The following is a 17201-nucleotide window of genomic DNA, read 5'->3' on the forward strand; positions in this document are numbered from 1 at the left end:
GGGTACGGTGACACAAAAAGATTAAGTGATTTGCATAAAGTCAGAGCAAACACAACCCAAGATCAGACCAGACAGAATTCCAGAACAGAGAACAGCTCCTGTAAGCGTCTAAGAGACCAAGGCCAGACTGGATCCCTACAATGCAAGGCATGACTTTTTGAGAGCTCTGTATTTACTTGGGCAGACAGTTAAACTTGACATTCATCTCTAATCTCAGGAACCAAGTCACTTGGTTGCAGACATCACATGAACATAGGGCGCTGGCAGCCAGAAACGTCTGACTTAGAATAGTTTGCTGAATTAGCACTTTGTCTACAACACAGTCAAGCAAGTTCACCTTGTATGAGATGACAAGCCCTAAATTGTTACATAAATGCTAAACTGTTCTTATTAAATAGAAATAATTTATTTTGAATAGAAAGAAAATAATTAGTTTGAAAAAGAGTTGGCTTTCCACTAATGCTTCAAACGCACAGAGAAAAGCACACACATTGCAAAAAGATAAGCAGGGCACATAATGGAGTAAAGAAAGGTCACAGTGTTACAGGAAATGCTTCCAAACAGAATTTGAGGGAGGAAGAATCCCAGGAGGGTGGATTTATAAGCAGTAAACTTAGACTGAGGCACCTTAAAAAGAACCGGATTAGAAGGGGCTGAAGAGGACCAAAAGCCTGGAAAAACAGCAAGTGGTCATCTGGATGAGGGCACTAGACCAGCATGACCATGACCTAGCCAAAGGACCTGCTTCTGCACTGAGTCCAGATGAGGTGCATGTAGAATGGACTGTTACTGCTGCTGCAGATGGCAGTCAAGGTTAAGAGGTGCCTGAAAGCATGTTAGGAAGTAAAACTCAAGCAACTGTCTAGCCCGGAACAGGAGATCATAGAATGGTTTGGGTTGGAAGAGACCTTAAAGATCACTTAGTTCCAACCCCACTGTCATGGGCAGGGACACCTTCCACTAGACCAGGTTGCTCAAAGCCCCATCCAGCCTGGCATTGAACAGTCCCAGGGATGGGGCATCCACAACTTCTCTGGGCAACCTGTTCCAGTGCCTCACCACCCTCATAGCAAAGAATTTCTTCCTTAGATCGAACCTAAATTGACCCTCCTTCTGTTTAAAGCCATTACCCCTCGTCCTATCACTACATGCCCTTGTAAAAAGTCCCTCTCCAGCTTTCCTGTAGGCCCCCTTCAGGTACTGGAAGGCTGCTGTAAGTTGTCCCTGGAGCCTTCTCTTCTCCAGGCTGAACAACCCCAACTCTCTCAGCCTGTCTTCACAGGAGAGGTGCTCCAGCCCTCTGATAATCATTGTGGCCCCCCTCTGGACTTGCTCCAACAGGTCAATGTCATTCTTATGTTGGGGGCCCCAGAGCTGGATACAGTACTCCAGGTGGGGTTTCACAAGAGTGGAGTAGAGGAGGACAATCACCTCCCTCAACCTGCTGGTCATGCTTCTTTTGATGCAGCCCAGGATACAGCTGCCAGATGCAGCAGCAGAAACAGTCTGTTCTAACATGCACCCTGCCTGGGCTCAGTGCAGAAGCAGTTCCTTTGTCTGGGTTATGATCATGGTGGTCTAGACATCTCCAGAGGTCTCTTCATACCTGACAGGGACACAGAATGATTGTACAAGGATCAAAGGGAGGGTAACTACTGGGCAGGACTTTCTGGATAGATACTAGGTGTCTGAATCACAGATGAACTTCAAGAGAAAGCACACACTGTGCGGCTCTTCTGTTGACCCAGCTTCAGGAAACAGTCTAGCTCAGAAAGGGCAAGGAATAAGTCCTTTAAGGGAAGAGGAGACGTGTGAAAATATACAAACACCATGCAAGGTCATTGGGATCTTCTCTTGTTACCTTAGCAATAGCATGGTATTCCAAACTTTTACAAATCCTGTGTTTTCCAAGAGCTTTTGCTTCTGGCATGGTGTTAGCCAGTGCAAAACAGCTGTTTCCCAGATCATTTAGGAGATCTGAGTGATGCAGGAGCAACAGCATCCAAAACCAGAGATGACCTCTTCTTGGTTTTGCCACGGGTTTATTCACAAACAGCACAACAAAACAACTATGATGGGTTTTTCCTTTTTTCAGGATGGTCTCAACCCTGGCTCTCTTTCATTGTAAACATGTTGTACTGTTGTCCCACCTAATTGAATCTCAGAGCACTTCACAGATATGCATGGGGTCTCCTCTAGCACTTTCTGGGAGGTAAAGCAAGTGAAATTATCAAATTTGATAATTTGATAAATTCAAATTGATAATTTAACTTGTCAGTTTGCCCATGGAAAGAAGATAAAACTAAGAATTAGAGACTGGCTGTGGTAATCTGGGCTGCATTGTATTGAAGTCCTGACTACTGATCAAGAATAATCTCTTCTGGCCTTACAAAAAAAATTACTTGCCCTTTAAACAACACTGTGTAAACTTGCACAGTTTTCTTGGTTCATTTTTCTTGCCTTTTTTTTTTTTAATTTATTTTCCCAAAGAACTATTTCTGATGGCCATTATCAAGTTCATTATCTGATGACTAAAAGACCCTTACAAGGCTGGATTCTAATACCTGTCTGTGGAAAAGGAACATCATAGTCTAGAGTTTTCCAAGGACCTATGGTCAAGGCCCCAGATTCTTTAAAACTTCTTAAAGCTTTATGAATCCACTGAATACTAAAGGGCTGCTTGAGGAATAAGGTATTTCATAAGGTGAGAAGAAACATCAGCCTCTGGCTCATATTAAAGATGAGAGTTTTGGTTCTTCAGAAGTCTAAACATAGATATAAAGTTGAGGCAATATTGGGTGCCATTGGGTAAAACTGGGGGACAGGAAGCATCTACCTGTCTTTTGTACCATTAATCTAACTCTTTGTGTGACTCCACAGCCACTTCTCCAGTATAACAGCTAATATTGCATTAAAATGCTACAAAAGCACACACTCTACAGCCTGTTCTGTCATTCTCCTAACATCCTAGTTTGCACGAGGTAGAAAGCTAGAGACCCCTGGTCTTCAAACTATTCAGATGCCTTATTCCAATTAGCTCTGAAAGATCTAGGTTGACCAGGCCATATGTGCTGCAGAAACACACCCATCACCCTGTTGACACCTGTCGGAGATTTATTCTGCTAAAAAAAAAAAAAAAAAAGATTTGGTGTTACAAAGCATAATTCCATTGTGAAAAACAGATCCTGGAGTGTGGGAGAGAGGATATATGGAGAAATCTACAGCAGAGCTAATATAGCCAGAAAATCATGTATTCTTTGACATTTCCAATTTTCCAAATTAGAAAACAAGCAGGTAGATTCTGTCTGAACAAGCCGTGGGATTTGACTCTCTGTTGGTAGTGAAATTCAGCTGTATAAATGTAACACCGAGGATGCTCTGACATGTAAGGTTTCAGTCACTGTCAGTTCCCCAGATGGACTCAGTTAAGCAAGTATTCACTGTTATTAGAAGCTGCGAGTTTTTCAGTATGGCTGTTAAACTCCCTAGTTCTTACCAACCTATGCAGATCTCCGTCTGATCACCCAAATAATGGGAGGAACACCCTTCCAAAATATGAAGACACCGGCATATTAACAGAATCACAGATATAGAAATTGTGGGTGATGTTGGACCAGTCTTGTCTCATCTCAGACTAACCCACCATCCGACAGTATGGTGGGATGTCTGAGAGAGTGTGACGTGACCTGGGCATGTTAGACAGCTCAGAAGGGGACTCACAGGCCAGAGAGGTCCCGTTTGCCTCATTAACCCTGTACTATTTCAAAGAGCTCTGCAGGACTGATTATTCAAGCTCATCCAATGGCTAGGACTCCATTTTTTTCGATGGCATGACACATGCAAGTGGGTGGACAGTGACTTTGTTCCCCAAGCAGATTACACTCAGATGTGCTTAACTGATGAGCTGCTCAGAACAGCTTTTCTTCAGTAGGGTCTCAAGGGTGCATTCATACAATCTTCTTTAGTATGTGACTGAAAGGCTTAATTATTGCAGTCAGGGGAGAGAATTACCTCTAGGGGGCGACTCTGAGAACTAAGTTGAAAGACTAAGGTACCGCGCGCCATAGTCCTCCTTCCTGTGCTTTCACTAGTGCCTCCTCCATCCGTCTACAGCCAAAACAGTGTCTAATGAGAATGCAGAGGCTCATTCTGTTCCCAGCGTGAAAAGCTCAAAATATTGATATTTAAAGAAAAAAAAAAAGAAACCCTTCAATTCTTTCCTACTTTGATTGAGTGCAGGCCCAGCTGGGAGGAAAGAATCCGATTTTGATGAAATCTAAAAGGTGACCAGACCCTTACCCTGCACCAAAAGAGATTCTGCAAAACTCCTAAAGTTCCACAAACACTTACGCTTTAGAGTAGTTCAGAATGAAGTCAACTCCTTTCTCATTGTCAAACTGAATGTCACGAGGCAGATCACTGTGAGAACGGGCATCAATGCTCAGAGGAAAGCCCGGATGCCACTCCTTCCAGCTGAGAAAACAAGAGAGGTTGGATTAACCATATAACCTTTTTTAAGGTTAATGGATTTTAAGGTTATGGATTAACCATTCCTTTACCTACACTGCTTCTGTTATTCAACTCTATAAAGTAAATTTGCATCAGATGCATTTGGACCAAAAATAGTGACTTATACCACATCAATACCTACCAGTACCCTACAGAATCCTGAAGTACAATGGAAAGCATCTACTTTGCCACCTACCTTCACAAAACTTGAAATAACAATATCTGTGATATTTCCAAACACTTGTCACATTTGGTTGAAATTGGCTGTAGCTTCAAATGTATTGGGAGGGGAAGGGACACAGAGAGAGCCTGACACACAGTCATTCTTGGGGCTACATTTTTGCGGAACTGAGATACAGCAGCTAAAATTACTCAGACGTATTTAGATTCCTCCAAAAGGCAAGTCTCCGTGACACAGATAGTCTTGATTCAGCTCCCCAGAAAAGCCTTACCTCAAAATTGTCATGAACACATTCTCTACCATGTACGTTCTTGCACTGTGCCTCATTTTTACTTCAAAACAAAAGAAGGTGATTTGCAAAGAATACTGTTTCCATGGTATTTCCAAATTGCCTGCCCCACACAGACTGCATTGTGTGTTATCAGTTATGTACCTGAATTGTAAATAGCTATTTCCCTGGAATTACAAATGGTTTTGTTTTCCGTTTTGCATATGTAAATAAAATTTTGTGCCACACCTCTTTCGGAACTATATTTTTGTCTGCTCTATTTCCCATAATTCATAAGCAAGATCCTTTCTTAGTCAAATGGTATCAACAACATATACACCAAGCCTCAATCCATCAATTATGAATGGACCCTCTGTCCTTCCGATCCTTACTCTGAAGATAACAAGACGAAAGTGCAAGAAACTTCTGTTATTTTAACAGAGAGTATGTCTCTAGGAAAAGGAAATGTCTAATGCCTTCTGGAGTTACTCATTGATAAAAGACAGCATTTTCCCATTGTGACCTTAATTAGGAAAAACTGTCTATGACAATATAAAGGTGGTCATCACAACTGTGTTCTGATAGCACATTCCAGTCCACTCAAACAGGAAGAGAACTTCCACTGCACCCCAGTGCGGGAAACAACTGAAACTAGCTTGCTGCAGCAGCCAAAAAGCTCCAGTAAGGGCTGACATGTTCAGATCATGTTCCAAAATTGGAGTACTGCTTGTAAAAGGCAAAAGAAATCTGCCTTCAAGACTTCCTTGAAAGCACAACTGTGTGCCACAGACCCCACGCAGAGACCGTACCACTGAATTCCCACTTAAGCCTTCCAGATAGGCTTATCTGGGATTCAAGTATCTCATAATGCCACTTGCATCAGGATGATCATCAGTTACAGTGAATTCCATCTAAGTAAAAAACATAGATGGCCAACATTGTAACTTATGCTTTCTCTTATCCAGCAGCCCAGTAATTAGAGCAATATGATAATCTGAACATAGTCCGCCAAACTCTGACCTGATGAGAAGAGGCCCTAGACCTTCTGGGGAGCTATGGGAAACTCACCGGTATGTTTTTTGCCGGGTCTCGAGCTCTTTGCGTCTGTGCTGCTTGAGAATTTGGGTCTTGTCATCCCGGGGGAGCCTTGCTGTGAAACAGGGCAAAGAGACAGGGTTATGAGGTTCCTCGACCTATCACTGCCCAGGTCTTGAGAAGGAGAGCAAAGTTTCCAAACCTTCAAACTTCTGATCTATACCTTTACAAAGTTTATGTGGGAAATGCTTACACAATCTAGTTTAGTACCTTGAGTAGAAACACAGGTGCCTAGAGAATCTGTGGAAGGACACAAGCTCCTAACTTGGTGCCTCCAAGGGGCTATTAGCTCAACCTAGGAATATCTGTCTCAACTGTATATAAAACCTGGATTCCTAGTGTAGACACTTACTGTACATATCTAGTGTTAAATGGTCTGAATAGGGTCATGGGAATTAATTTTACATTTCAGTATCGAAGGGAATTTTTATCAATAAGAGAACTGACAACATTGTTCCAGCTAATCTTCTCTGCTAAAAGGCATCTCCATGAAACATCTCCTCTCCACTCTCCTTGAGCTGTGCTCTCTCCTGTCAGCCTGGGGCAATAATCGTATCTTCTTATCATGACAACAGAAAGAAAAACCAGTGTGGCTTAATTTCCAGACAGCCTTCTCTTCTGACCATGTATTCACTATACCATTAAATAACACAGAGACTTCCTTAGTGATCAGAGAAAGGAGAAGATACGTGACTCACTTTACATACACAAACGGAAGATAAAGCCAGCAGGAGTTTCATGGAAATAGCTGTTTGCGGTTTGGAGTTGGAAATATCAGAGGTAAAACAACTGATAACATATATGGCTAACGGTTTCCAGCTGGTTACATTCAAGTTAGCAATAAAGTTTCACTTGCTTTTGTCCTTTACCTCACCATACTCTGAAAGCCACACAAAGATGCATTCCATGGAAGTCTTACAGTTGATATAAATCAAATTATAAAAAATGGAAAGTCCCTCTGGAGACCAAAAATAAATTGACACATAGTTGTGATTATAGGACAAAAGGCTTCAAATGCAAAATTCCTCAGCCAGGAGTAGCCAAAAACTTAATGGGAAGATAAATCTTTATTTCCTACCACCTCATATATTGTTTCAGCTCTTTTCAGGCACTCATGCTGCAGACCACTACAGCAGCCAATCTACCCTAGGAAGCACAGAGGGGAACAAGCAAACATCAGTAACAAATGTCTGCCCCAACCCTGATCACAGCAAGTAGGTAATCACCAATAGTTAAAACACAAGTTTCGGGTCCAACAGGCCACTCTGAACAGAGCACAGAAGAGCTGTAACACTTTTCTTAGTTGGTCACCACTACTTACTGTAGCGGTCATATCCATCTCACCCTGCCTTCTCCTGGACTCGACAGCATGCAAAGAGAAGGGATGAAAAGTGAAGCTGCTGTTTCAAGTCAGTCCTTGCACCTGCTAAGCAGCCTACTTTGGGATTTTATCTCACACTCAAGAAAACAAGACAATTTACAAGCAATTAATCATGGGCCACGTAGGAGCTTAGTATGAAACAAAGATGGGACACTCATTCTAATTAGATCAAAAGAGCTTCCAGCATTGCAGATGTGGAGCAGACAGAAATTTGGCATTAAGGTCAGCCTTCAAATTCAAGACGAGTGTAACAAGCCAGCATAAGGACTCCTCCTTGCATGTGCTTTCCAAAATATCCAACTCAACTGCCAGTGCCCAGCTCAACAAAGTGCTCAGAAAGCAGTCCTAGTCAGCAGGGAAAGCCCATTCTACAATGCAGAAGGGGACTGGTAGTGGGTCTCCATGTCAGAGAGAAGACTGGGAGGTATATGGGGAAAGGGGAATGAGAGGTGGAAGAATTCTGGATGTTCTGCAGGAAATCAAGTTTCTTATGGCTCTCACCTCTTCCATCTCGAAGGACAACCTCTTTTTCATCTGTAATCCAACGGTAACATGGGAACTCCAAATAGTCACCTACTGGCGTTTTTACAGTGATATACTTAAGGTACCAGTCATCCTGGTACCAATATTTTCGTTTCTCAATTTTTATTAGCTGAATTTCTCCAAGGTCTTCTTCCACAGTCACATCATAGGAGTCAACCTACAGAGCAGAATACAGTCAACGATCCACTCCACAGGCGGGAAGCACAACCAGCACTACACAAGCGTACCTGACCTTCCCTGATATGGCATGGATACAACAGAACTTTGGAGCTTCTGGCAGGTGAGAAAAGGAAGACCTGTTATTGGACTGCAATGCAACAGAAAGATGAATAGAAGAACAAACAAGAACACGCAAAACACTCCAGAAATGGGGAAACATTTTTGTATGTGACTTAAAAATTATATTACTCCTTGAAATGTTTGCAAGTCTGAGAAAAAAATGCAGGCCATGAAACCATTTACTCCTCTCCTAGCAATAGAATCATAGAATAGTTTGTGTTGGAAGGGACCTTTAAAGGTCACTAGTCCAACCCCCCTGCAATAAGCAGGGACATCTTTAACTAGGTCAGGTTGCTCAGAGCTCCGTCCAACCTGACTTTGAATGCTTCCAGGGATGGGGCATCTACCACCTCTCTGGGCAACGTGTGCCAGTGTTTCATCACCCTCATTGTGAAAAAGTTCTTCCTTATATCTAGTCTAAATCTGCCCTCTTTTAGTTTAAAACTATTATCTGTTGTAATGTCCTATTGTACCAGCTGAAAGAGATATTGCTGGGGCACATCTATTCATGCAACTGGAGTGGAAAGATGATCATGAGATTAACACATTGAACTAGGAATCTAAAGACCTGTGTGTATTAGTTGTATGTGCTTCTGACTAAGGACAGTATCCAGATCATCTAAATGCCCTTTGTCTTGCGTTTCCTGTGGCTGGTATGCTTCATTACTCCATTTTTTAAATGAGGACAACGGTACATTTTATATTTGTACAGCTCAGATGTACAAAGGAATTTAAGTAGCCAACTGAAAAAAAGGTTCACAAGAACCCCATCTGGCTCTGGAGGCACTTCATTCTTTCACAGAAAACAAGCCAGAGTGTGGAAACGTGGTTTAGCTCCTTCCTCAGTTTGGAGCTAAATCAAAGGCTTGACTCCTGCAACATGGAGGGACCTCAGCCCAGACTTGCACAGTAGCTAGTCTGTTTAATCCTTTCCCATGCTAAGGGTCTGATCACAGGGTCTTTGCACTGACCTGGTATTGAAGGCTAGGACCACCCATACCTGCTCCTTCAGGAGTGCCCTCATCAGTGGCCTACAGGGACAGGCCCCTGAAACCTTGAGTTATTGGCCACGCAATGATTCAGGTGAAGAGCAGCCCAGTCCTGGTGCTGCCTCTACACCAAGCTTTGCTGAGGTGTGAGAGCTGCAGCTCTGAACCTGCTCAAGCTGAGGAAATGCCTGAACACCACACTTTCCCCTTGATAACTGCTCCAGCAGGGGTACAAAAGAAGTAGCAGAGAACATATTCTTCTCCTTCTGTTTGAATTACAATGGCTTCAACTACCAAGCTCAGCATTTCTTCCATGTGGTAGGCCTGTTCTCAGCCCATATATGATTTGGCCTCTCAGGGCTTCACTATCAGATGGCTTGAAATGGATATGGAGCTGCTTGGCCCACCAAATGGGCCATACATATATGCAAATACACCAGGATGAGTGTATCTGTGATAACAGTAACAGCAAACCTTAGCTGCTAAGTGCTCTAGCTACCGAGGTGTGATGAGTGGCCACACTGAAGACCACAGAGAACTAGTCACCTAAACACAAGATGACTTTGGCCACCAAGGTCAGGCACTGGTTCACTGTGTAAATCACCTCTCCCACAGCACTGCTTTCAGTGCCACAGCTACGTGGCCAGGCCTGGGAGAAGGACAGTTGTGGACGTGGTGCTCCCCTCAGCACTTCTTGCCCATGCTAAGCACCCCCCACTCAGCGTAACAGCTGTTATGAATGCTGACTTAAGTGCCTTGCTAAATTGCCTAACAGTTTTAGACAGTGAACACTTGTCCCAGAGATGGGTACCTCAGTCCCCTCACGGGGCTAACTTCTCAGGGATGCACGTAGTCTCTTATTGCATGTGGGGACAGCACCCAGCAAATGACAGTTCTGGTGGCACTTGTACTATAGAGTGATACCAGCACGGGAAGAAATGAGTAATCATTTCAAGCATGACCCATAAGACACCATGTGGTGCTAGGCAATTCAGGAGAACAGGAATTGACTCTCACTTTCCAAGGGACTAAACAGCTCAGGGCACACGGGAGTAGCCAAGTGCTCATCGTTACAAAGCTGAATTGGCTATGACAACCATGGGAGGAACAGTCAAAGCCTACTCTGCTCAAATGATCCTGCTAAGCTTCATGTGGTTGCAAGTAGAGACTTCATTCTCTTGTGGTTTTTTGCAACAGTCAACAATCTTAGAAACCACCAACTGCTGATATCAAAAGGATGAGGTACTGCACCGACATGCTGCAGTGCCTGTAGAGACTCAACTGCCTGTGTGAGCATTGTCATTTGGCTCCTGACCTAGACACTACACTCTGCTTGTTCTTTTCAGGATCACTTTCTTAGCCTTCCCCAGGCATTTGATATATGCCTACTGTTACTGTCTTACTTGCTAGGGAAAAGCTAATTCACATAGGGACCAAAACTGAAAAGTGAAGGAAAATTAAATACCAGACAAGAGAAAGGAGAAGAAAAAAAAGAAAGTATTTTTTAAATGCCTCCAGATGGCACTTACTATTTCAACTGTTACAAAAGAAAGATTCACAGCAACTTGTACCTGTGGTTGGAAGAACAAGCATAAGAAGGGTCCGTTGGCATCCCTTCCTCTCCCGTTTTAACCCAAGTTTCCCACATTATTGATGCAAAGTACCCCTTTCCATGAGCTATCCATGAACTACCAGCTGTGAGGATCATTTTGGGATGAAGACATCTATCGGTCCACCAAAGTTTGGGATGACAGACCTCAGTTCTCTCATAATCCATTACATAAAAATACCAGCTTTCATAAAGTTTGTCACATATAATTGACTCACAGAAGCCAGAGAAAAATAAGAAACCCTTTAGGCTTTGAAGTCCATCCTGCAGACAATGAAACATTGTGCTTGCCTGTCTTTCCCCAAAGATGTTCTTCCATCAACTTTGAAACTGTCAGGCCATAATTTCCACACTGCAACTCATATGAGGCTGTTTCATACTAACAAAGATATAGGAATTTCTTCTAATATGCAGCCTAATTTAATTTTAGGCTCAAATATTTAAAATGGGAATGGACAGAGATTATTTTGATTTGCTGAGACTTAACAGACTAATCTTATTCTGAGCTATATTCTCCCCATGTCTATTAAAGCAAAAGACATTGAACCGTTTCCTTTAAAAAGGGAGCCCATCATGCCTTAAATAAAAATTCGCAATGTTTATGTCAATAGCACACCCATACACACCAGGTGGTAACAAACTGCTTCACAAATAGTATGGCAGTCCCAGGCAAGCTTGGGATGCCAGCATCTGCCTGCTAGGATGTGAGCTGAGAGATGAAAATCACAGAGCTGAGATTTCAAGCAACATATTAAAATGATGGTTGTCACTTTTCCTTGCATCTCCACAGCAGACAATAAATCGTTATTTCTAAATATAATAATTTTAAACATTTTTGGAAGTTTATGTTGCTGACTCTTCAACCCCTCCAGCCCTCCACTATCCCAGAACAGCTAAAAGGATAATGTGTAAAGGTAAATTCATTCCCTTGATGATTCATGATTTTGAACCAGCTGTGGAGACTGAAAAACATTGAGTGGCTTTTCTCAGAAATCACATTAATAATGCCTTCAGCCACAACTATGACAGTCAGTGACTATAGGGCATACTCGTGTGCTCCTGGCTAAATGAATGGAGATTCCTCCCTCCCACAATACTGGTTTCAAACACCACCTTTATTTTTTCCTATCACCCCACATCCAGTATTCTCAGCTTCACTCCTGTCAACCAGCACAAAGAATTCTGGACGATGGCTAGAAGAATGTAGATAACATGCTCAAATTGTTTCCCATTCTTCAAATCTTCTTTCCAGAAATAGGCAGCATTTGAACCATTTCTATTTCATATTCATTTCCCTGCAACTCCTGGTTTTCTCAATAAAAACAATGTCAATAAACTCTTTGCCAGGCTCAGGTTTCACACCGAGTCAGGACTTCTGCAATTTTGTACGTCTTCCCAGCACTTTGCAGAAGAGTCTCTCATCACAGGCTGTCATACCATGCATCTCAAAACCAGCCACTTCCTGTGTGTGCACCTCTTTATGCAATTACAACACAAAATTAATTGTCTCTGACAGTTTTACCATGATCTCGACGCATTTGGCAGTCAGGAGCTGGAAGTAGCCACCTTGCAGAGACACAGTACAAATAAATCCACAAACCTATGTGAATTATTACTCATCTGTGTTCATCAGTATAAAGGGAATTTAAACATTTGAAGACTAATGCAATAATCTACAGGACCAAATGATAAACTGCATCTGGATCAGATTCACTTTGTATTCAGCTACTTGGGATTTTTATGCTCCATCTTCTCACTCATTTCCAGTTCCAGGGCTAGCTTTGTACAGAGGAAGAATAAGGTGACCAAAGACACTATCTGAATAGGGGAAATGTACTGCATTATTTTTAGCTCAAGTCTTCACGAAAACCCATTCCTGTCAAGTGATTAGTATGACACAGAAAGTCTGAAATTAGTCGTATTTTCTCATCAACTAATTGTTGCCCAAGATCTCTTCTTTAAAGGTTCAGCTGACATTTGTAAAAAATCCTCATTTACACATATATATAATGCCACACCTATATATATATATACACACATCTAAGATTTAAATTAAAGAGCAATGTGAATCAGATCCAAAGAGTTAATGGAAGTGTCATGTTGACAGCCAATCTTTGAAAGAAACTCATTCCTCTGGTAACAATCTCTTTGCTAATGTTACAAAAGCCCTAAAATAGTGGCACAAGTCATTGCTGGCATGATGCAAAAAGGACATTCAATTAGCCTAAACATTCCTGAAGGTTTTTAATATTTTTATGACCAGCACAGCTCCCATTTTAATGGCACTTCTGAAAGTGAGGGTTCCCTCCTGATGTCTCACCCAGCTTTTGCTGCCTCCAAGCCAACAACACCATGGGCTCACCCGAGATGACAATTTCGCTAATGCAGTAAAAATGTATCAGGTTATAAAGGTGGTACAAGATCCCACCACCAAGAATCGACAGTTGGTTGCTCGAGGTTTCTCCGGCATTTGCTGTATGAGATCTCCTGGTAAACACATGGCATCCCTGATAACTGCATGGTCAGCCAGCGATGCCAGGAGTTTTTACACAGTTTGAGTTCAGAGTGAGGGAACACAATTAATGAAGACACTTGGACAGTCCAAATTCCCATAGCATCCTGTTCAAGCAATTTAATCTCCAGCAAAACCTAAGCTCTTTCTTTTTGAGGAGAGACTCCTACTGACTAGCCTAATATTGCAAAAAGGACGACACAGACAACCCCTCTTTCTATAAGCACAAAGAACTGTATTTCCCTTCTGGAAATACTTGCGTGTGTGTTTCTTTCAACGACAGCAAAAAGCGTATGAAAGGGGTATGTCGTGGTTTAATCCCAGCCAGCAACTAAGCACCACCAACTGCATCCCAGATGAAACCAGGACAGGGTAACAGGAAGAAAACAGAGAACTGAGTGACACTATAATACCGGCTTTGAAATCACTCGGCATCAACAGGAACTTACTCAAAAGACATTTAGTAAAGAAAAGCAGCTACAGCTTTCTACATCACCTGGATCCAGTACTTGGAGTAAGTCAGACAAAAACTACAACTAAGGTACCACTGTGCAAAAACCCTCAGGTTTTTCCATGTCCTTTTTCCTCAATCAACATTTGGCATGCAAATCTACTCAGAACTGGCCCAAGCCCTTGTTCATTGTATCTAGTAATATGCAGAATTTCCATTAATTCAAATGAAGTCATTAACAGGATAATGGAACTACTGAGCCTGGCCCAACATTTAGAAAAGGAACTGGAAAGCAGACAAAGCCTTACAAGATAATACTGTAAAATTCTGGTCACCGACTGAAAAGGTGTGTTTTTTTGCAAATGTGTTCACAACTGAATTGCTTTGCAGAAAAAGAAAATTATAGAGATGCTATTGAAATAAACTCTAAAAGCAGAACTGTGAAACCAGGTGCTACTTTTTTTTTTTTTGTTTACAAAACAACCAACCTGAAAGTCTTTTGGCTTGCTTCAGTTTGATTTTTTTTGGTTCTGTATCAGTATTTTTCTTTTATTTCCTTTCTTTGCACAACCTATTGGTAAGACTCACAGTGTTTTGGGCACAATGTTACCTGAACAGGTGCCTGGAGAAACACACTGCACTCCCCAAGAAAACATCCTCAATAACAAAACTTAGCACATCGTAATGCAAGTGTCCAATGAGCCAGACACTTTATGGAACACAGAGTTATTCTCATTCTCCACAGTAAATACATGCTGAAAAACTGATTGCACATTTGTGGTATCAAACACATAACAACTTACAGAAATAATTAATTTGGATAGGAGAAAAAATCCTCATCTGGATTTAGTCAAGAACTTTTGCACCTGGAAACAACAACAAAAAAGAGACAGTCTCTGCCTCAGAAAGCTTACTTAGCTAACAATGCATTTTATATAAAATGCTAAGACCCAGGTGAAGACTTTCAAATGTGCCTAAAAGCTGCCTTCCCAAGGAGATGTAAGTACTCCTTTTAGGTGCACACATACTCTGCTGTAGTGCCACTAACATCTACTGACCTACGTTCATTGCTTCCTCACCCAGCAGGGACCCATGCTCGCAGGTACCTCTGCTCCTGCTGGGCCTGATCCCACTTCAGTTCAAGAGCTGCTGCTGAGCATATACTTAACGCTCAAATCATGGTATTTTCTTCCTGTGACAGGATCCAATCCAGTCAGATCTTCAGAGTACTACCAGCCTCTCCATCACAGCCATCTCTCAAAGACAGTGAAACCCTCTTCTGTAGCCCAGGGATAAGAGCAAACTGCCTGGTCTTTGGAGACCCTGGTGCTTATCTCCTCAGCAGGGCAGGGCTCAGCCCTCCTGGGAGAGCACCCTAACCGTAAGTTTGCAGGACAGTCTGAGGTCTTCTTCAACCTCTCTTACTAATGCTGTTAAGCTTTGCATAAAATATGTGACTGTTCACTAGATGAGAGAAGAAAGAATGACTGGATGTTCATTTGGGAGATTCAGATAACCAGGTTCTAAGCTAATGAATGTTTATCATGAAGGAAAGTAACTTCACCAGCAGTGGCTGGTAAGTCCCCACACCTGAATTTGCTAGAGCATCTCCTCAGAACATTAGCTATAAATATTCAGGGACCATATCTACACGTCATCAACACGTACTCAAAATATTGACTTCTGTTAACCATATCTGCCATGTCTAACACAGAAGAGACCGGATACCTAACTTAGGCTGTGAACCCCATGGTTAAAAAAATCACACCTAAAGGCAAAGCAGAACCACAAGTCTCCCTTGTGTATGCAGTGGTAGGTCTCATTTCCAAAGTGATTTATGAACACTTTGTTAAAATTTTCAAAGTTGCTTAAATCTCATCAGACCTTTTGGAAACTGAGAGTTAGGTTTCCAAATAAAATACACATTTTGGGGGGGGGGAAGTCCTGAGTCTATTATTTCCACAGTGGACAATAAGCAAATAAATAAATGCCATTCTAAAACAGTGCTCAGAATGTAAGCGATTACAGATGGGTAGCCTGGATACTGTGATAAGACCATAGAGAGGACAGGGTACAACACACAGCAGAAATCAAGAAAGAATAGCGTAGCGATATTCCGGTCCCAACTTCATTCTCACACTTGTATATTCATGCTGTTTTCCAACTTTCATTGAAGTTGCCCTACACTTTCCCTTGGCAGGTGTTGTAATTCCCACTGGAAGGACTTACCTCTTTGTTTAATTCCTTAGAAATATCAGGGCTCTGACTACTAGTAAATACTGACCCTAAACATCACCTATCAACTGGAAGCACGCAAATTTTTTTAGTATTTGAAAGGAAAGTGCGAGGAAATCCGAAAGCCCATGGTAAGCTAGAAACAAAGGGCCCCATCTTTCCCCACGGCTGACTGCCTGGCCGCAGCCAGGACTAGCCCCTGGGGCTGGGATGCGAATGACGGGCAGCAGGCACCTCGGTCCCGGTGTCCCGCTCCGGAGCACCGGCACACGGGGACGAGAGTTTAATAAAAAGCGCAGCCCTGCCTCCGTCCCAAGTGCCGCAGACGGCTCCACCATCCCCGGCCTTGCGGGTCCCTCCCGAGGCACCGCGAAGGGAGATACGCGACGGCTCGTACGCGCTGGAGCCCCTCGGACGTCGGCGGGGCGGGGGCCGGGCTGCCGCGGGGCGCGGGCTCCCCCCGCCCGGCTCGACTCACCGCGCCGCGCTCGAAGTCGTTGTAGAAGGGTTTGTCCAGGAGGTGCCTCTCGCTGCAGCCCGCCGTGCCCTCTAGGCTCAGGTACACGTAGTCGTCGGTTCCCGCGAACCACTGGCTGCCCGTGGCCACCGTGACCGTGTAGGACGGCATAGTCCCACCGGCGCGGCTCGCCTCAAGTCTGCGCAGTTCCACCGACCCGACCCGACCGGCCGCTGCTGAGCCGCGCTCCTGCCCTTAGCCCGGACCCTGCCCAGCGCCGCCTCCTCCGCCGCGGCTCGGCCCTGCCCGCCTCTGCCCCAGCGCCAGGCACACCTACCCCGGTACCCCGCACAGCCCCCGCGGCAGCCCTGCCCCACACCCCCAGGCAGCCTGTGCTGCACAGCAGCCCGCCTCCCGCACTGCACCCCGTCCCGGCACAGCTATACCCCGGCACTGCACCCCGTCCCGGCACAGCTATACCCCGGCACTGCACCCCGTCCCGGCACAGCTATACCCCGGCACTGCACCCTGTCCCGGCACAGCTACACCCCGGCACTGCACCCTGTCCCGGCACAGCTACACCCCGGCACTGCACCCTGTCCCGGCACAGCTACTCCGCTGCTCTGTGCTGCACCCCTGTCCTGGCACAACTACCGCACACTGCACCCCTGTCCCAGCACAGCTACTGTGCT

General features: G+C 43.8%; 1 protein-coding gene across 1 annotated transcript in view; it reads right to left on the reverse strand.

Moving 5' to 3' along the window:
• Positions 1–16975, reverse strand: part of ALOX5 (arachidonate 5-lipoxygenase) — a gene marked incomplete at its 3' end in the record, with an annotated part of 34833 nt that extends 17858 nt beyond the window's left edge. Inside the window, exons 1-4 of the mRNA XM_082002120.1 lie at positions 16531–16975; positions 7936–8134; positions 6027–6108; positions 4351–4473 (exon numbers count right to left, since the gene is read on the reverse strand). Of these exons, the coding sequence (XP_081858246.1) occupies positions 4351–4473; positions 6027–6108; positions 7936–8134; positions 16531–16680 (554 nt within the window). The 5' untranslated portion in view covers positions 16681–16975. The remainder of the gene's footprint in view (positions 1–4350; positions 4474–6026; positions 6109–7935; positions 8135–16530) is intronic.
• Positions 16976–17201: the final 226 nt, after the last annotated feature.

The sequence above is a fragment of the Phaethon aethereus genome (genome assembly GCF_964289735.1).
Source record: "Phaethon aethereus genome assembly, chromosome: 7".
NCBI classification, from domain to species: Eukaryota; Metazoa; Chordata; class Aves; order Phaethontiformes; family Phaethontidae; genus Phaethon; species Phaethon aethereus.